The following is a 20,986-nucleotide window of genomic DNA, read 5'->3' as shown; positions in this document are numbered from 1 at the left end:
CAGATAAAAAGGACTGATTCTACAAAATGGGAAAATAGAGTTGTAAATCCTGACCAAGAAGCTTCAGAGTCACAGTTCAACTGAGATCTCAGGGGAGGGGCTGGGCTTGGTAGGGGAGTGTGGATGGTAAGTCCCAATTTAAAAAGGAGGAGCAAACAGAGCTGAGCTGGTTCAACGGCTGTGGAGGGACCGGTACTGCTGCCTGCACAGCAGAAGCATGACAACTGGGCCAAATGCCATGTGACGTTTTAGAGCCATACACTCCCAACCCTGATTACTATGGAAATGAGGGGTGGGGAAGAAGATACTATTATATAATAGAACTCACACTTTGACACTGTAATGAGTCAAAAACCAGTTTTACTCCATTCTCTCTTTTTCTCAAACTCTAAAGGAGCTGCTGACAACCAGTGGTTACTAGGTAGGCAGCAAGAAAGCAGCATCAAGGCTGTGGAGAAGTCATAGCTCTGTTGAAGAATACGGTTGGTGGCAGAACATACAGTGTACTTGGAATTAGAGGCTAATCACTAATGATTACCGTTTCTCGGGGAAGGAAGTAGAGTGTTCGCTCGATGTTTTTCACCATGAGGCAACAGCTCACGTGGGTTTTGGCGGATTCAATCCAAACTTTGCCAAACAGAAATACCACACCTAAAAGAGTAAGGGAAAAACCATGAGAAAAGAAACATTTCAATTATATCACATTAAAGGGGCAACATAAAGGCTCATTGTATGTATCCACACATTTAAGCCTTCATGATGTTTTTTACAGTAAATTTGTAACTGCTGCCCACTCCGCAGCCCCAGCTCGCTTACTCAGTCCTTAAGCCACACAATATCATACTGGTAAAACCTGTAACCACTGAGATGACAGGGGACCGAATGATTCTCTAACTTGGTGTAAACATTTTCCCTAGAATTAGAGACTCGCAGGTAAATGGAGACAAACCTCAGTTACTGGGGAGACATCCCAAGTCTGAGTAGACACACTTGGGGAACAACTGAGACACCCCACGTTAGTACAGAAACCCTGGGGAACTGCAGAGATCCCTGGGTCAGTGTAGCCATACCTCAGAAATTAAAGAGATACCCTAGGTCAGTGTAGGGAAAAAAACTTCCCTAGAACCAGTACTACCCAGATTAAGAGAAACAAAAAAAGCAAACTATTCTCCAACAAATCTCCCATTTAAACCTCTTACGAAGTGTGAGAATACTACGTTGCTTTTTAGCCACTCGTACTTACCAATAAAAATTAACAGTCATGTATAACAATAACGATGTGTGGTACACATCAATATTTTTCTATATGTAAAATTGCATTTGGGGAAAAACATAATAGATCTCAAATACCTTATTCCATATAATGATAAATATCTCATAACACGGTTCAACTATTATCTTCTATTTTACCCTTTCTACCTGATAGACTACTTAAAAATCTGGATAGGTAGTGCTTGTCATGTTTCTTGCTCTTCTATTTCTATGTAACAAATGTTCTAGTAACCAAATCAGCAGACATGCCCCTTTTGAAATTCCTATGTAATGTATACCACAAAGTAAAAACAAGCCTTTCTAGATAGACATCAAGTCACTGTTCCTGAAAACTGGACATCAAGAAAGGACTCCAGAGATCTGATAGTCAACCTAAAAGATGGCCACTGTGCAAAATCCTGAGCTCTGAGCATAATTAGACAGCAGTAATCAACATAGCCACTTAACACAGCCACTTGTCTGAGACACTAAGAAAATTCTGGCACATGCAAAGGCTACTGTTCACAAGGCCAATTACTCCAGTTTCACAAGATAGCTCATCAGTGCTTCCTTTTGTCACTCGTTCTAGTAGAAATAAGACCATCTAAAAATTTTTCATTTTTGCAGATGATTAAAATTCTTAAAAGAGCTATGTGATTTTCAGCTGGGGTGGGGGGGAAGAAGGGGAGAAAAGGGAGGACTGTGGGGAACGATTAAAAAAGAAAAAAAATCACAGGAGCTCAGAAAATTAAAAGTCATCCTCACAACAGTTAGAGACGAAAAAACAAAATTCCATGCAAAGAAAAAAAAGACCCTAATATTGGATTCACAGATTCAAATAGCTCATTTTACAGTCAAACTAATACCACACTTCATGCACACATTTGACACTGTTTATGCCTCATTTGCCACAAAAAGATCATGGTAAACAAAGATTACATTCCCCCCAAAGTTACTAGCTGAAACCAGGTGCAGTCAGGATTATTCAACCTTGAAAAAGTCATAATGAAGACAGGATATCTTCCCATATGCAAAGAGTAAGATTCTTTTCATAATTATGGAGCATTCAGCAACAACTGACTTACTTAGAATCTGTAAGAAAGTGAGACACAATAACAGGGTCTTTGGGAGTACTTCGTTTTTATTAGCAGCATTGATTTCACCAAGGCTCAGTGATCATTACCTGCTATCATGATGAAACTGTTCAACCCCCTGAGATTAAAGGACTTTTTTTTCAAGCCATCCTTTTTAACCCATTGGCATCAATCACAGAGGACACAGCTTAAGAAGTGCCACAAAACAGCACAGTGGATTGAGGGTGAGAAGCCCAGAACTCTGCCACTAACGGCTGCCCACTTTATCTTCTGGAGCCTTAGCTTCCTCCTAACTAGACCAGATTGTCTGAGGCCTTCTCTAGCACTAGAAATTTCCTTTTACCATAGTATTTGGAAGATAGGGCAATAACAGACCAGTACCTTTTTCAATGCAAAATATTTCCCAATAGTGGTTGAAAAGGCCTATCCTTGACTATGGTAGTACCAGGAATTCGGTAACAATACATACCATAAATTGGTTGCTTTCCTAATACAGCTGTGCTTCAATGCCTCAATCTTAACCTCCAACACCTATTACTACAGACGATCGCTAACCATTAGAAATTTCTGTGATGACAGAATTGTTCTGTTATCTGTGCCATCCATGGATATGGTAGCTACTAGCCACACGTGGCTATTAAAGCATTTGAAACGTGGCTATTAAAGCATTTGAAATATGGCTACTGGCTGAGAAGCTGAATTTTAAGTTTTGTTTCCTTTTAACTTAAATCTAAATTTGAAGAGCTACATGTGGACATGTATGGTACCACAGTGGACAGTGCAGCTCTAGACCTTGTCCTACAAAACGATGCTGGTTTTTTTTTTGTTTTTTTTTTTTTAAAGATTTTATTTATTTATTCGACAGAGATAGAGACAGCCAGCGAGAGAGGGAAACACAAGCAGGGGGAATGGGAGAGGAAGAAGCAGGCTCATAGCAGAGGAGCCTTGTGGGGCTCGATCCCACAACACCGGGATCACGCCCTGAGCCGAAGGCAGACGCTTAACCACTGTGCCACCCAGGCGCCCCCTGTTTTTTGTTTTTATAAAAGTATCACTCAGGGGCACCTGGGTGGCTCAGTTGATTAAGCATCTGCTTTTGGCTCAGATCATGATCCCAGAGTCCTGGAATCGAGCCCCGCATCCAGCTCCTTGCTCAGCGGGGAGCCTACTTCTCCCTCTGCCTCTCCCCCCACCGCTTGTGCTTTCTCTCTCTCTCTCTCTCAAATAAATAAATAAAAATCTTTTTAAAAAAGACTTTAAAAAAAGATTATCAACCAGTAAACAAAAGGTAGAAATAATAAACTCATTTTACACAGGAAGAAAGAAGATTGTTGTTTAAGGTTCTAACCCTTGGCAGTTGACATTGGGCAATCTGATGCTTTATACATAGATTAATGGGGGATGGGGACACCATTCATCTCTATGTTACCCATTCTTCCCCTATGTAGCTACGAGGCTTTAAGAGGCAATCTCAGTAAGAGCAGTGAATGCACCTCTGGCTCTCTGAAACCTTTCACGTGCATCTACAGGACTGTCAATCACTGTGCAGTTTATGTCAATGAACATTCATTAAATCCCTACAAAGTGCTTGGCACTGTGCTGGAAGCTGAAAATAAAGGAGTTAATAAAATGAATATATGAATAATATAATATGAATATGAACAGGGAACTATCTCTAGAACAAAAAAGTCATACACGGCAGGTATTAGAAGCCTTGCTAAGGAACTTGGACTTTGCGTTGTAGGCAGTAGCCACGGAGGAGTTTTCTGTCTTTCTTTTCTTTTTTTTTTTTTTCCACAAGGAAATGATGTGATCAATGCTACCCTTCTGAGCAATGGCTCTGGCCACAATGTAGGGGATGACAGCTGAGAGATTCCTCAGGAAGCTGGCGCAATGGTTTCAGTAGGCAAGAAGGAATCAGAGGTGGAAGCTCCAAGGAGAAAGAGAAGACAGCTTGTCTACTTTAGGAGGGGAAAATTAACAAGACTTGCTGAAGAAAGTGAAGGAAAGGGGCAATCAAGGCTTGCTCCCAATTTTCTGGTTTTGATAGGACCATTAACCAAGACAGAATCAAATCCAGCATCGAGCGAATACAGCAAAGGGATTAGCATTGGGAAGGGCACATCACACAACTCCAGCAAGCCCCACAGTGTTGTTGTGCTCCGGGGAGCCTAAAACACATGAAGCACATGTGAAAATGGTGTCCCCTTGAAGCCATACAAGGGGGAAGGCCAGGGTTTTGGCAATGGATGGGAAATACCTGCTCAGCCTCACACAATCCCACTTACTAGTCTACCTTCCACTTTCTTTTTTGAGTAGCAAAGAGGTAACCAAGGAGGTGAGAGGATCTAACCAAATTATCTTGTCACAGCTAAAGTAGATACCATTCTAAGATGGCTTATTCTTTACCTAAGAAACTAACACATGGCAGTTTGCTACTCTAATGGCTATCCAAGTGTTCCTCCGCAATTTGATATGCTTAAGTCTATTAATGCTTCTGCCTCCCCTGTCTCTGCAGAGACAGTAACAACTTTCCAGTTACTCGGTGTCTGATTATCTTTAAGGTAAATCTGGCCTTCAAGTCCTATGGTTAATACTTACTCTTCTTATTCATTCACTTGCTTTACTGATACTGTTTTCACCAGATGCAGCCTCCAGGCAACCACTTTGAAAAATACACAGCTGCATCAACCCTCACACCCAGACATGGGTCGTAATAAAGGCAACTCTATTTCAGGATCTGTACAGTATTTTATATTAGTCCAACATACCTTGGCATGCCCAGCCCTGTGGTGAAGAAGCGCTCAAGCAGTACAAAAAGAAATGAGAGCCTCCTGGCTTTGAGTCAGAATTCACGTTTTCAGCTCATTCGGAGGAGGACCTAGGAATCATCCTTGATTCCTCCTGTCAGCCCCCACATCAACCCATCAACAGGTTCATGTCAAAATACACGTGAGATGCATTCACTTCTCTCCTTCTCCACAACCACCACTAGGCCAAGTAACTAGCATGCCTGCCCTGGACGGACTGATCTCCAGGGCTTCCTCATTAGCCCGGTTCCAGTCTCCCCCCTCCCCTCCAAACACACTGTTCTCCATACAAACTGGAAGGTTCTTGTTAAAACTGTAAACCCAACCATATGACCATCACCCCAGCTCTACCAGCACTTAAAATTCTCCACTGCTTCCCCCTCTGCTCTTAGAGTAAGATCTGAATTCCTCGACATGGCTTTCAAGGTCCTTCATTATCCACCCTTTGCCTTTGTCTCCAACTTCATTTTCTACCAATCTTATCCCTTGATTTACTGTGCTACAACCACATAGGCCTCCTTTCTCTCTCCAGGCCTCTGTGCTCACTGGTTCCTCAGGCTGAAATGCTCTTTCCTCAGCTCAGCATGTGCCTCAAATCTCAGCCCAATGGTGGTCTCCTCAGACAGCCTTCCTCAGCCACCCCGCAACTAAATGCCTTCACACCGTTAATCAACTTATCTTATTTACTGCCCATGTCCTCACCCCCATTCCCACCCCACTAGAATGTAAGCTCCATTAGGACTGGGAATTTCTCCAGTTTGTTCATGCCATCTTAGTGCCTGGCATACAAGAGGTGTTCAATGTGCTGAATAGAAACAAATTAATGACTGATTCCATTTAAAATAAAGTGTGTACCTACAACTCTAGATACATCGAAGGTGAACTGCAACTACACGTTCCAAAATCACATATAACTGGTTTACGGAAAAAACATTTTTAAGGATTATTCATACCACAACTCCTCTCAACCTGGGCTGCTCACACACTTTACAATGAATGAGTGGTGCTCTCGTACTACACACGTACGTGGTGAGGACAGAGCCTTTGCCAATTATAATAACTAAACCACTTAAGGGAAAGGCACTATTCTGCATTAAAGACACACATATGATTACCTGGTTGGTTGTACTGATCTTCATAAGCATCCAGCCAATAAAACTGAAACACTTGCTCCTCATCTGTCCCTTTTACCAGTGGGAGGTGACTGGAATCCACTTGGACTTCCTGGGCTGAGAAACTGCTGTCATCTTCCCGATCAACGTCCCAACAAGAAACATCTGGGAGAAAACTTCCCCTGCAGAAATTACATTTTGAAAACCTTTCAAAATCCAACTGAGTAATTTATAGTGTTACTTGCCAGAAACGTCATAAAATGCTCTTACAAGTAGGACGTGGTCCCTTTCCCAGGATCTGCCTCATGTTTCACCCCCTCTGCTGGCTCACTCTCTTGGTGCCAAGTCTTGACAGCCACAGGCTCCACATCCACTTCCTCAGCCTCCATGGGCTCATCAAAGTCACCATCTTCAAAATCCATTGCTCCTGAGTCCTCCTTGTCATCTATACACAACGCTGGCACTGGCTCTCCTGTAGGCGTCATCACACATTCCCATCATGTACCGCTGCCGTGGAACACAAAGTCCTCCCCAGCATGGCGACGGCAGCCTACCCTTTCTCCCACACTGTATTTGGATTTCTCTTCCATCTCCAAACTGGATGATTTTTAACTTTTACTGCTATGGATTCAAATCTTTCACAATTGAACCTGCTATCACAATTCCTTCAAAATCACCTCCACTTCCTCCTTCACAGGGCCTCCACTTCTGACAGCATTTTGCAACTGCTCAACACCCTTGCAGGTCTGCCTGACATCAGACTTACCAGCAAATTCAGCACGTTTAAGAGGAACTGAAGTTAACGGAGGCTCTTTCCTCGAGACAGGGGAAGCAGTTTTTCCTGAAGGAACTGCCTGTAAATATTTTTAAATGTTCTATCAGTTAGACCTGCATACCAAAAAATATGCAACTGTCCTACCCTGACCAGAGAAAATGACAGTTCCCATTTATACAACAATTTCACATATTATTAATGTAATAGCTTCCATTATTTTACTGTTACCTACATTTACAAAAAAATACATGTTTCCAGGAAGAAAATTATTGCATTTAGCACAGCTGTAATACCTATAATAAACACATACTAGTTACTAAAAATTTACTATGAAAAAACCAGGCACATGCTATTTTTGAAATACATGAAACTATATAATGAAACGGGAGTCCTAATTTAAAACTAAAATCAAGAACAAATTCAAAAGCATTTCCCTCATATAGAAAATCAACAAAGTAAGTTTTAAGCAATAATATAAATCAAGATTGAAGGTATTTCCACACACTTTACCTTGGGGGTGTGCACAGAGAAAGGATTCGGTGAAGCTCCAACGGATCTTTTCTTCTTTGGTATCATTACAGGTGGTGGAGTTATTTGAGGTTTCTAAAGGGAGGAATAAGACATTCCCCGCCATGCTTAGCTTACCACAAGACAGAAAAAGTGCATTTCTTCCCCCATTGAAGCCCAATAAGCAAAGCATTTTTTCCTTCCCTGCTCCCCCCACAGATCTATGCTCATGTACTGCAGTTACTATAGCAACAATACCACAGACTCATGAAAAAACCAGAATAGATATTAAATCCACCTCTCACCAATTTTTTCTTTTTTACAACTTAACATACTTTTCCCCTACCCTTCCAGAATATTACATTTAAAAACTGTCAAGCTAGAACCACACGTGTCGGTGTTAGTTGTTTTAATCAAGGATTACTTAGAAAGAAACACACCTCTAAATGAGTTTAGTCTTCACGTGAAATAGCCCAACTGCAAATTCCCAGAGCAGCTGAGCCTGTCTGAGTTCTCTCAGGGACAGCTCACTGACTCTTCCTTCACTCCCTCTCTGAATTCAAGATGAGGATCTCATGCCTGATTGTGCAGACTGACAGGTTTCAATCTATTTCGGGAACATACACTGCAGCAACTGAACACAAGCAGTGCGCATTCTCAGAACTGACTCGTGTGTATATATTCTTACTATTTCAAACACATCCCAACGCAGCTCCGTCGACATAATTACATAAACCTGTAACAGCTGGAAACTACTCACCTAATGTGGTAAGAAACCAATCTGGAGAGGTGTTTGGGCAGGCGGCTGATTTTTTTTTGTGGGGTTTTTATGGGGTGTATGTGGTGGTATTATCACTGAAGTTTTTGTTTTAAATTCTAGCAACAGTCTGTTTTGTAAAATTACTGAATTGTTTCTTCAGCCTATATCCCTGCCTATTTGACAACTCCCAGAGAATGACTTACCTCAGTGTTCAGATCTTGTAGAATGTCACCTAGCAGATCATCCTTGGACAAGTCTACAGCCTTCTGGAAATTATAAAGAGAGGCAGAATGAGAAAGCCCTGCACTTCATGTTTTCATGCAGACCATGTGTCTGTGAAAGGAAGAACCCAACCAGTCAGTCCTTGCCTTTTCAGTCCTGAGTGCTCATCTTTTACTGTTCACACATCTTAACAACCACCTGTGTACGTGTAACTCCTAAACCTAGAGCTCCCATCCTGTTTTCACCCTCATTCCATGATCCTCCTGCTAATCAACAAAACAAACACGCTGTCCATGCAGCTTTTCATTCACTTTTCTACCTCCAAGTTCCAAACAATGAGGTGCCTAAATTCACCTTCGTGACTGAAATTAGGAAGATACAACTGAAATAGCTGAGCTCAAACACACTGACCACCTATTGTATATACAATCAAATACTAAATTTACTTCTCAAAGGAAGACAAAATACCAGAAAACCACGAAACTCACATCTGCAGTCTTCTTCCCAGCGCTAGCAATGAACATTGACTTGATACTGTTTGGTTTTGTCACCGCAGCCTTCTTTAAATTCCTCCTGTCTTTGGTACGTGCTTTATCATCTTTTCCTGTTGGAATATAACTGATTTATAAACATGTACCAGCAAAAATCAATATGGGAAACTAAAAGCCAAGTCACTTGCCCTCTGTACAGGAAAATGAGAAGAAAAAAAGAATTCAATACAAAAATATGAGATTTTAACATGGAACAGAGGAAAGAATTGTTAAAGGCAGCTTAATTCAGGAAAACTCAGGCTAAATGTTATTATGAAAACTGATGACGGAGCACCTTGCTGGCTCAGTTGGTGGAGCGTGCAACTCTTGATCCCAGGGTTTTAAGTTTGAGCCCCACGTTGGGTGTAAAGATATTAAAAATAAAATCTTAAAAAACTGATGAAATACTACTTAAATACCAGAATAAGTTATTAAGTGGTACTGTTTAACAGCTCTTATTAGTGTGAATAAAAATCTTGTTAAAAGGTGGGGGGTATTTTTGTGCTTTTTTTCCCCAAGAGAAATAAAATGATCAAGCTCATCTGGAACCAGGATATTAGTCTAACAGGCTTCACGAGATCATCTTTTTAGTGCTATCCTAAATCTGGCAGGAAAACTAACTATGAAGAAACAGGATTACATGTTAGTATAGCATCCTAATTTCCATCTTACAAGGAACAGCAACTATACACACACAATATGTTGTAACAACACTAAATGGCACGAAGACATCTGCTCAGTAAAGAACTTATGCCATATGTTTTCTCTTATGGCCACGTGTAAATCACCTACGAACTCTTCTAATACTGTCAGTTTTACTCTCCCTTTCTGATTCATTCCAGAGAAAGTCTCTACCTCAAAAAGACCTAAAATGAATAGCTCATATAGCGTGGTAGTGACATAAGAATACTCAGACCAGGTGAAATAGAAAATTCAATCTAGAAAAGACCAAATTACTTATAGAATTCAGCTCATAATAAAGGTGGCATCTCATATCAATGGGGAGAAGATGGACTTTTTAATAAGTAGTGTTGGCTACCCATTTGTAAAGAAGTAAGCCAGTATAAACACCAAATAAATAACAGATCAAAATTTTTAACATGAGCATATACAAGACTTTAGTAAAAAGGCAAGTTCCAAGGCACCTGGGAGGCTCTGTCAGTTAAGTCTCCGACTCTTGATTTCAGCTCAGGTCAGGTCATGATCTCAGGGTTGTGAGATCGACCCCTGTGTTGGGCTCTGCGCTGGGCATGGAACATGCTTAAGATTCTCTCCCCCCAGCCCCCGGCCTTTCTCTCTCTCCCCATCTCTTAAAAAAAAAAAAGGCAAGTTCCTTTGTAACCTGGGTGTGGGGAAAGTCTTTCTAACTGATTCAAACTCCATCTGCAAGAAAACAAAACTGATAAATTCAATTACAACAGAAACAAGTGTAAAGACAAAACATGAGAAAATGTTTACAATGTTTTGCAGATAAAGAACCAATTCCTCTGACAAAAAAAAATGCCCTGGATTATTAAAAAGCCCCCAAACCCAAAAGGAATGTACACAATAAACACGCACATACAGTTCACATAAAAAATATATAAACAGCTATTACATTTTATGAAAAGATGCTCAACTTCATGTGTAAAAAGAAATGCAAATGAAAACCACACTGAGATGTCGTTTCTCATTTATCAGAGTGGCAAAACTCCAAGAGCTTCACGATGCACTCTATTGTCGATGCCATAGGAGTATAAATTGTTGGGAGATGGAAACTCAAATTGTTCATGGGAGTGTAAAATGGGACAAGTCCTACAGCAATAGCTCATAAAACTTCATGTGCATTTTCCTCTCTGTGCAAGCAATCCTCCTTCTAGGAATTTCCTCCAAGGAAAACACAATATGCACCAAGTTATTCAATGCAGAATTATCTGTAAAAGCAAATTACTGAAAATCTAATTGACAACTCAGCAAAATCATTTGAATGCACCATCATACATTTATACAGTAAAATACTATCCAACAATATAGAAGCAAGTAAAAAAGAAAAAAGATCTCTATGTGCTAATATAGGATGATTTTCAGGATATCATATTAAGCGAAAAAACACAAAGTACAAAAGCATCTATAGAAAAATATCTTTTGTGTAAGAAAAAAAGTAAATAAAAATATATACACATAATTCCATTCCTGGGTAGATAGCCCAAAGAACTGAAAACAGGTGTTCAAACAAAAACTTGCACACAAATGTTTATAGCAGCACTATTCACAATAACCAGAAAGTGGAAACATCCCAAATTCCATCAACTAATAAATGGATAAACAATATGAGGTCTATCCATGCGATGGAATATTATTCGGTCATAAAAAAGAATGAAGTACTAATACATGCTACAACATAAGGGAAACTTGAAAACATCATGCTAAACAAAAGGAGCCAGACATAAATGGTCACATATTTTATCATTCCATTTACCTGAAATATTCAAAACAAGCAAATCCATAGAGACGGAAAGACTAGCAGTTGCCAGGGGATCAGGGAAGGAGGACTGGGGAGTGACTGCTTAATGGATATGGGTTTCCATTCAGGGGGATAAAAATGTTCTGGAACTAGATAATGGTCATGGCTATAAGCACTGTTAATGTATTAAACATCACTTATGATAAATTGTACATATAAATTGTATGTGTATTTAACCAAAATAAAAAGGGCAATTTTTCATGTGCCTAAAAATGAAAAAGTTTGTAGGACATTTGTGAAAAATATGAGAAATAATTTTTTATTGATATCATTTGGCAGTTTGGAAACAGAATATAATTAATGGCCAAAATGTTTAGAATACAAAATACAGGGGCGCCTGGGTGGCTCAGTCGTTAAGCGTCTGCCTTCGGCTCAGGGCGTGATCCCGGCATTATGGGATCGAGCCCCACAACAGGCTCCTCCGCTATGAGCCTGCTTCTTCCCCTCCCACTCCCCCTGCTTGTGTTCCCTCTCTTGCTGGCTGTCTCTCTCTGTCAAATAAATAAATAAAATCTTAAAAAAAAAAAGAATACAAAATACAGGTCCTAATACAGGTTATCAAAAGAGAGGGTCAATAGAGGTTTGAATAGCAAGGAAGGTTTCCTAAGCAGGCTTTAATCTCACCATTGTAGGTTAGTAGTATCTAGAGAGAAGGACAAAAAGAAACATAAAAAATAGGAGTCAACATTTGATGTAGAATCTTCCACAATTTTAGTGCTTCTGTTTATTTGTTTCATTCATTTTCCTACTAATTTTTTTCATTAGGACTTAGTTAATATTTTCTGTCTCTATTTGAAAGCACGTCAGGGACTGGATCCACACCATAAAGTTATCTTTTTACAGCTACGCAAAACTCTACAATTTCTTCTAAGTCCTCAGAGTGGATTGCAAAATTCCATTTCCCTTCCTAAGATCTTGAGACTTTATTGGGCTCTCCTAAGGGACACTGAAACAGTGGGCACTTGTGGATGCATGGTGGCAAAGCATGGAATAAAGACTTCCAAGACTAGCTCTCCTCCAGAATGCCAAGTCCTTTTCTTCACTGATGAATTACTGTGAAGAGGTACAAGATGACAATGGAAACACAAAGATGGCTCATTTACTCAACAAATGCTGCATACTTTCTCTGCACTTGCTACTGTGACTGGCACTGAGATGACTAGGACACGGGTCCTTTTCTCAAGAACCTCCCTGTCCAGTGGAACCTAATTTACAGCCAACAAAAGTCATGTCCAGGTAACTGATAGGACTCATTGAAAAAGAGCACACAGGCTCCTTTCTTCTCTTCTTCATGGACACACAAAAACTAGGAATACACAATTAGCCACATTGTGACCAAACGGCACCATTGTGTAGCCACACTGTGACCAAACAGTACCTACATTACACAGGTTGGCAGAAACAAGAAAGACGGTCCACATATTTTAACTTAACTAATGAATAAATAAATAACATCCCACATTTAAAAAGTACACACATCCTTATTTTTTTGTAAAAGGAAAAACATGAAGGATAATCAGAAACTATTAAAAATGGTTACCTATGGAAATGCGTAGAAATGATGAAGTAGAAAACACAGGGATGAGAGTAAGAGTTACTTGAGTCTATCTCAATATCGTTTTGATTTTGAAATCATAAAAGTGTCTTACAATATTCAAAAAATAAAATTAGGGGCGCCTGGGTGGCACAGCGGTTAAGCTTCTGCCTTCGGCTCAGGGCGTGATCCCGGCATTATGGGATCGAGCCCCACATCAGGCTCCTCTGCTATGAGCCTGCTTCTTCCTCTCCCACTCCTCCTGCTTGTGTTCCCTCTCTCTCTGGCTGTCTCTCTCTCTGTCAAATAAATAAATAAAATCTTTAAAAAAAATAAAAAATAAAAATAAAATTAAAAATAAAGGATTTTTTAAAACCCTAATACGAATACAAACACAAATGAACCTATAAACTGGTAAAATAGCATTCAGAAAAAATTACTTCATATACCTTCCAAACACAATTCTCTTAACTACACACCTTTACCACGATATAAACCAAATAAAACTGGAAAGAAATTACAAACTTCATTTAGGAAGGTTGTCAGGAGACATCCTGGTTTAGTAGCTCTAAAATTTCTAAAATTATTTTCTGTCTATTTTAGAGGACAAGGGTTTTCACTGGGGTTGAAGGCAGATACAAATATAGAATTGGGCAAGATAAAGAAGAACCCTGTGGTGCTGTATTTGAATTGAATATATCAGTATGAAACCATGACATACATATAAAGTCTCTGAACTCTGTTCACCAAAAGGGCCTAGAAACCGTTACACCCCAGTAGCAGGAAATACCATCCATCCCCGAGATCTGAATACCATTCTCCCTTAAAACAGCCATGACTCTTGGGGGAAATGGTTGATTCCAGGTCTGGGACAAGAATAATACAAGGAGAACCTGGAACATCTTGTTGGCCCAGGAAGCAAGGAAATGCTCAAAGACTGATGGGGTCATGTCAAAAGGACACAGGAGGCAGCTCAAAGAGGCTTCCACTGCAAAATGTGGGATAATTTGAACATCACAAAGAAAATTAATGATAATGAATGCTGAACTGTAACAGTAATTTTCAGTCCATGAGTTTGAAGTGATCATTTTAAAAAGGAGAGAAAAAAACATCAATAGATGCTGAAAGCATTGGGTGATAGCTGGTGGGGCAAAGAGACACACGGTCTCAAATTATTGGCCCATATTTACATTAACCCGAAGGTGGAAAGGTAGCTTTATAAGGAGAGATCTGACAAACATCATTTTAACCAAGAGATCAAACTTAATATCACCAAGAATGGGACAAAGTGACCTTATGCGCCCCTGGTATGATCAGTGGGAAAGACACAATTTCATTGATATCATACTTTTGTCAGGATATTTAACCTGACTTTACGTACCAAAAAGCAATCAGGCAATTCCCAGACCATGGGACATTCAACAAAACCAGCCTAGTCCCTTCAAAGATGTCAAGATCATGAAAGACCCCCCCCCCAAAAAAAAAAGGCCGGGGGGGAGGAGAGAGATGGCGCTGCTCTACATTAAGACTCAAGAGACATAAAAACTAAAGTGGACTCTGCACCTGAAAAAAAAATCATTTTGGGCTAACTGGGGAATTCTTAATACGAACCAACATATTAGATGATACCATGAGAAGAGTACTGTGGCTAAGTAGACAAGCATCCTTGTTCCTAGGAGGTCACTGATGAAGCATGTAGAGGTGAAGTATCATGGTGTTTACAACTTACTTTCAATAAGTTGACCAAAATAAAGTCTGTTTGTATACAGTTGGGAAGGGGAAGAGGAAGAAAGTAAACAAATGTAGAAAATGTTAAAAATCCACAATTAGGGCCCAGGCTTTCTGAAGAGGGCAAGATCACACAGATTTTAGGCTTTGCACCCACACACGTCTGTCTGGTGTTATGGCATATTCTTCTTTGTATTTTTCTCTTTTTTAAAAACATTTTTTAAAAATGAAAAAACCATTCTGAGCTGGGGAGCTACGCAGTAACAGGCATGATTTCCTTCTGGGGAAATGAAAATGTGAGACTGTGGTGATAGCTGCCCAACTCTGTGACCATAGTAAACACCATCAAAATGTACATTTTAAATAGGTGCATTGTATGGGATGTGAATTATAGCTCAATAAAGCTGTTTAAAATAAACTGGCTGTGAGTGGGCCATAGTTTGCTGACCCACGATCTACACTTGGTGATAATAACGAAGCAAATCAAAAAAACAAATACTGAAGATAATTTCCCCTTCACATTTTACAGAAACTAAATCAGGCTTGTTTACTCAAAAAAAATGTTTTGCCAATGATTATGTAGCTAAGAAAATCTGACGCATTCACTTATATCATTTTAAATTTTGATTAGACAAAGCAAGTTGATTACTAAACCTTATTATTGTACTGTACTACTATCAAAGAGCTAAAATTTTAAATACATCAATTCAGTAGGAATTAAAAGACATCACTTATTGCTGCAGCTCTCAAAATCAGCAAGTCTAAAATGACCACACAACTGAAATTCAAAAATAAGTAAAAGAGCAAACTCTTTGGATGATAAGAGTCATGAAACTTCATTTCATGGTGTTGTTTTTGCTTTTTACATTTAATTTTTGACATCACTATGCTTCCCTCCATATTACAACATATTCTACACCTAAAAACAATTGTGGTAGGTCCTTTTCCTTTAAAGGAAACTATGTCAAAGTACCAAGTCATCTCAAATTTTGCTTCTTTCAATCTCAAAATGGCACTCTCTTGAAAACAAAATGTAAGTACCTTTCTCATGAGAATCAAGGGCATCGTCTTCAAGGTCATCATCAAAAATTTCTCGGCCATCTTCCACATAGCCGATACCATCTGCAGGAACAAAATTTAAAACTGGGATCAAGTTTCTAAAAGTGGCCAGTAATATTTTAGCCAAAACAACAACAAAAACTCCTTTTATACTGACTCAGATATTCTCCTGGCCTATGCCATTTTTAAGTGCAGCAGAATCCTGTTCAGACAGGTGTCAGATGAATATAGCATCTACACAGCAGGTTTGCTGTGTCAAAACCAAAGGATATATGCTATGCCCACCTAGGTGAGCTAGGGAAATGATCTGGCACAACAGGATGCTTAACAGTAGTTTTACTCTACCAAAAGAATAAAAAGCAAAAGAATCGAGGCCCGGAAAAGCACCTCGGTCTATGAAGGAAAACTGGCAATACTGGCTAAGTCCAGCTACAGAAATAGAAACATAAATATGGTCTCAGGTGCAGTCCACGCTGCTCCCTGTGGTCAGGTAGTCAGCAAGCGCATGCCCAACAAGTCACACCCGACAAGCAGGAACCAGTGAACTTTCAACATGGGTTGTAAAAACATCAGGACTAGCATCTATCTGGTGCTGTCGACCGTCCAAGTTACTCTTCATGCATATAGCTTCGTGTAATCCTCACAGCCACTCTGTGCAATAGACAGTTTTCTTATCCCCACATCACCTGAGGATACCCCACAGGCACGTGGTTCCGCCCAATTCCTACAGAGTCATTTCCTGGAGGATTTACCTGAGGTATGTGCCTGCATTCTCCAAAATACCCCAAAATAAACTTTCTATTGTACTCCCTCTGCACTCTCAACTTATTCAAGAAAAATCTGAACCAACAATACCATCTTAACAGTGTCTTACATCTGCTCATGAAAAGCAGCAACTCTACCACATAAGACTTGACGAAAAGCAACTAAAACAATGCCTAGGAGGCAATTTCTTCCCACATACCATCATCCACGATCCAGTCATCATCCTGGCGGGCCTGAACCAACTTCGAATACTGTTCTTCATCAACCTCTTCATAAACGCTTGTGAAGTCCTCAACCTGCCACCATATAAGTTTGAGAAAGCTTCAAATGGAGTGAAAGTGTTAAACAATTCTGATGAAAAATTGTCAAATTGAAACTGGAATGGCAGCCTGAAGGAGTAGCTGCAACCAAATCATGAGTTCTGACATTCAACACCACTACCAGGTTTGCCTTAAATAGACATCAATTAACTTAGTATTCCTTTTAGGTGGGTGTTAACACAAGATATTAAATGATTCCATTAGCATAATATACTTGTCATACCATCAATTACTCATCTACTTCATAAAAAACAAACTGAATTATAGCCAATTCTTTGTTAGCTGCTTTGGGGATTATTCACTTGTAATTTCTAGACTGGTTTCACCTGTACTTAGCAAACCCATAAGGCATGCCAACTCCCTCTCCCCTAGCTGATGTTGCCCTGCAAACTGACAATTTTAGTAACTATTCAACCAACCAAATGTAGTTCAAAAGGAAACTTTCCCCCACCTATTCCCCTCCTCAAATCAGCAAAACAAGCATACTCTCTATTCTACGGGCACACTAGAAATAATTTTTGAGTGATCCTTATTTGCATTACCATGGATCCCCTACCATTCTCAGGTCTTGAGACTGTAGACACTGAAATGCTGAGCTGTGTGAAGGGCAAGTTCTCCAATAACATGAGCTGCCCAATTGCCAGAGGGCCAGAACGCTGGTAATTCTTGGCACGAAGACAGCAGACCACTTCAGCACAGTTTAAGCAACAAACAGAACAGAGGCACATGACCTCAGCTGCCATCAACTTGCCCAGATGACAATTTGGTGGGCTGCTCAGAAGAACTCATAGATACCAATAAAAACTACCCCCTTCTCTCCAGAGGTCAAGCAGGTAGGGGGTGGAGGAAATGACTAACTCCAGCTGAAGAGCTAAGACGCCAGGAAAAATCGCTGGGACACAGAGCTTTGAGTCCAACGGGCAGAGCTGACTAGACTCCTGCCACAGCTACGAGACTTTTAACAATTACAGGATCAGGCTTAGTTTTCACCTGCTGTTTAACCTGTTCTGTAGGGATCACTGGCAAATGTTGATTTGGCCTTTCACCATCTGATAATAGAAACTAACTGCCCTACCAAATTAAGTTTTTGACTCAACACAACCACAAACTAGTCCAATTAATACTATACTGACCAATTTTCTTTTGGCAGGGGAAGGGAACTGGCAGGATTGTGTTAGTTGAAGTTCATTAGGTGTCTTATTTAAGCAACTCACTTATATACTATCAAAAAGATACCAGAAAACTACCTTAGAAAAACATTTTGAGTAAAAAGTCATTGACTCTATGTCAAAAAAACCGTGCCACTGCTCGGCATGAACTCTTAGAGCCATGCAATTAACATGAGTGATTAGAGGAAAATCAGTCACATTGTGTCAACATCTGAAATGCCCCCACACAACTCCTTTAAAGAAGTACCTACATTAAAATGCTTTATTCCTGCTTTACTGTAATCCTTTTAGCAACCCTTTGTGATCTGGTTGACTCACTTAACTCGAGTGACTAACGCCAAATGACAAAAATCCTCTTCTACTTTCTTAATTGCACAACACAGTAGAGGCCATGGTTAAATATGCATATTCTGAAGCCAGACTGCCTGTGCTCAAATCAAGGCTCTGCCACTGTGACCTCAGGATCCTCACCTATGAAATGCTGTTAATCACAGTATCTAACTTTTCATGATTATTGGAAAGATTAAATAAACGAATTTATTTGTAAAAGCACTTAGAACAGTGTTCGCTAAAAAAGTATAGTAGCAGCTGCTGTTATCATTTTTTTCTCATATTAATTAATCACTTTCAAGCCCTGAGGCAGCTGAGATCATCAGGAAGCACACTGAAAGTGAAGCCAGACCATGCTCTGTTAGATGGTAACCACTCTGGTTTTTTGTTTGGTTTGGTGTTGTTTTTTTTTTTTACCTGCAGGCCAACAACAGTGGTTAGAGGAAAATGGCCAAAAGGGTATCACATTCAATCTTATACACAGGACACAGTAGAAGTAAGGCCCAAGTCCTCACCCACGGCAGATGAAATTAGGAACAATTTTCTCCAAGGAAAAGTAGTGCTTAGCTAGACTGCTCAATACCTTAAGAGTAAAGTAAAAGCATTTCTAAGTTCCTCGAACAAAGCTATGAAACTTACCAAGCTGCAGTGTGCTGTTTTTTTTAAAGAGTTTATTTATTTATCTGAGAGACAGTGAGCAAGAGAGAGCAAGCACACGAGTAAGGGGAAGGGCAGAGGGAGGAGGAAAAAGCAGACTCCCCGCTGAGCAGGCAGCCCAATGCAGGACTCAGATGCCAGGACACCAGGATCAGGATCGTGACCTGAGCCGAAGGCAGACGCTTAACCAACTGAGCCACCCAGGCACCCCATGCAGTCGGCTTAATAAGGAAAAAAGTGTATAGCTACTTTCATTTCAGAATTTAACAGCATCTGTAAAGCGCCTTACAGGAACTTAAAGAGCCAAGTAGTTGACACAATGCATAAATCTACCTCATGCCCATGCTTGCTCAATAGTAAGAAATTTCTCTTAAAAGCATGAAATATATGCATATTTCTAATCAATGACAAAGGGGACATAAAATACCTACAGGCTATGAATAAGATAATGCACAGAAGAAAAAAATGGTTACTTACTTCATATTTATACTTCTCACCAGCTTTAGCCCTTTTCAGTCTTTCTAGAGCTTCCTGGCGCCCTCTCTTTGATTTCTTTTCTCGCCGGGATCGAGAAGCTACAAAACTCCCTGAATCTGACACCGCTGAAAAAAAGCCAAGTTTACATGAAATGTTACAAAATTTCAGCCATCTTCCCTCAGTAACAGGAACATTTTTAGTCAACAGGAACACAATTTTAATATACAAATGGATACTTTTCATACTGTAGATGGTTCTTGAAGGTCACGTTCACGCAGCTCCTGTGACTCCAGAAATTTTCTCTAAGACCCAGTTAAAACAACTAAAGCAACTGTTATTTTACCCTCCAAAAAGAGGAAAACTCCAAATTCAACTGATACACAGTAGAGAAAGGAGATGAGCCATTAGTCCATAACCTTTCCATTAGAAATGACAGGCCATAAGTAGAGTTATAAAAGAAGGACAATTCATTTTGTATTCTATTAATCAAAATTTGAAAGGCTTTAAAGGAGAATCTGCTCTTTGCAAAGCACTAGGTGCTCTGAAAGACAAAAAGATCAGCAAGACATGGTTTCTGTACTCACCGAATGTATAATCTAAAATAGGAGATAAGTAGCAACTAACTCAAAAACAATCTTTAGAATATATGCCTTGACAGAGATTCAGATAAAGTGTTTGGAATTTCAAAGCAGGGATAAAGTGGGGGGTTAGGAGAATTTAAAAACATGGCTCTGAAGAGATTCTTGATTCCTTCACTGATTTCCAGGCCTCATTCACTTGGTTAGGACAATAGGATGATAGTGCAAAATTACAAAGATTAAAATGTATTTTGTCAAAAATTACTGGAATACCAGAAGGCCTCAGTGTTCATTCATTCAACTTTTGAATTACTCATGCTTTTGGTCATTATAAACTGACCGCAACACATATACTGAAGAGTTCATCCACAAACTAAGACTTTCATTTACGAGCTGATGAATAACCAAGTCAAGCAGACAGTGCTGCCTGCCAGCCATGCATTTTGGCTTAACACGATTGCCATCTATGTCTGTGAAATTGACTTTTTAAATTGTATTTGGTGCTAATTATTTCATAAAAAGAAGGAGGCACAGAAAGAAGTATTGATGAGATGAATCTGAAAGCTCCAACCCCTCTGGAATGTTCATAACAACATTCAACTCACGGACAAAACATTTGACTGAAATAGAAGGTGCAATTTAAAGAACATGTACCAAATGCTGACAATAAACTGTTGGAAACTAAATCTTACAGGTGAAGCATAATTAGAGATCTTATTATTTTTCTAGCTTTCTAGAAATGAAATCTCTCTCGAACATCTCCATCTATTGTCTGACTTTCCCATTTGACTTTTAAATCCATTTT

At 39.7% G+C, this 20,986-nt stretch overlaps 1 protein-coding gene across 2 annotated transcripts in view; it reads right to left on the bottom strand.

The window, feature by feature from the left end:
• POLA1 (DNA polymerase alpha 1, catalytic subunit) overlaps positions 1 to 20,986 on the bottom strand; it is a 293,771-nt gene that overhangs the window by 269,371 nt on the left and 3,414 nt on the right. For both annotated transcript variants that reach the window (XM_011234119.3, XM_034648774.1), the window contains exons 2-11: positions 19,604 to 19,728; positions 16,850 to 16,946; positions 15,868 to 15,948; positions 9,020 to 9,135; positions 8,513 to 8,575; positions 7,553 to 7,645; positions 7,034 to 7,121; positions 6,538 to 6,739; positions 6,271 to 6,449; positions 539 to 651 (exon numbers count right to left, since the gene is read on the bottom strand). In XM_011234119.3, the coding sequence (XP_011232421.1) occupies positions 539 to 651; positions 6,271 to 6,449; positions 6,538 to 6,739; positions 7,034 to 7,121; positions 7,553 to 7,645; positions 8,513 to 8,575; positions 9,020 to 9,135; positions 15,868 to 15,948; positions 16,850 to 16,946; positions 19,604 to 19,728 (1,157 nt within the window). The remainder of the gene's footprint in view (positions 1 to 538; positions 652 to 6,270; positions 6,450 to 6,537; positions 6,740 to 7,033; positions 7,122 to 7,552; positions 7,646 to 8,512; positions 8,576 to 9,019; positions 9,136 to 15,867; positions 15,949 to 16,849; positions 16,947 to 19,603; positions 19,729 to 20,986) is intronic.

This window comes from Ailuropoda melanoleuca, chromosome X, assembly GCF_002007445.2.
Source record: "Ailuropoda melanoleuca isolate Jingjing chromosome X, ASM200744v2, whole genome shotgun sequence".
Lineage (NCBI taxonomy): Eukaryota > Metazoa > Chordata > Mammalia > Carnivora > Ursidae > Ailuropoda > Ailuropoda melanoleuca.
Note: the sequence above shows the minus strand (reverse complement) of the source record. Positions and strands in the feature narration are given on the sequence as shown.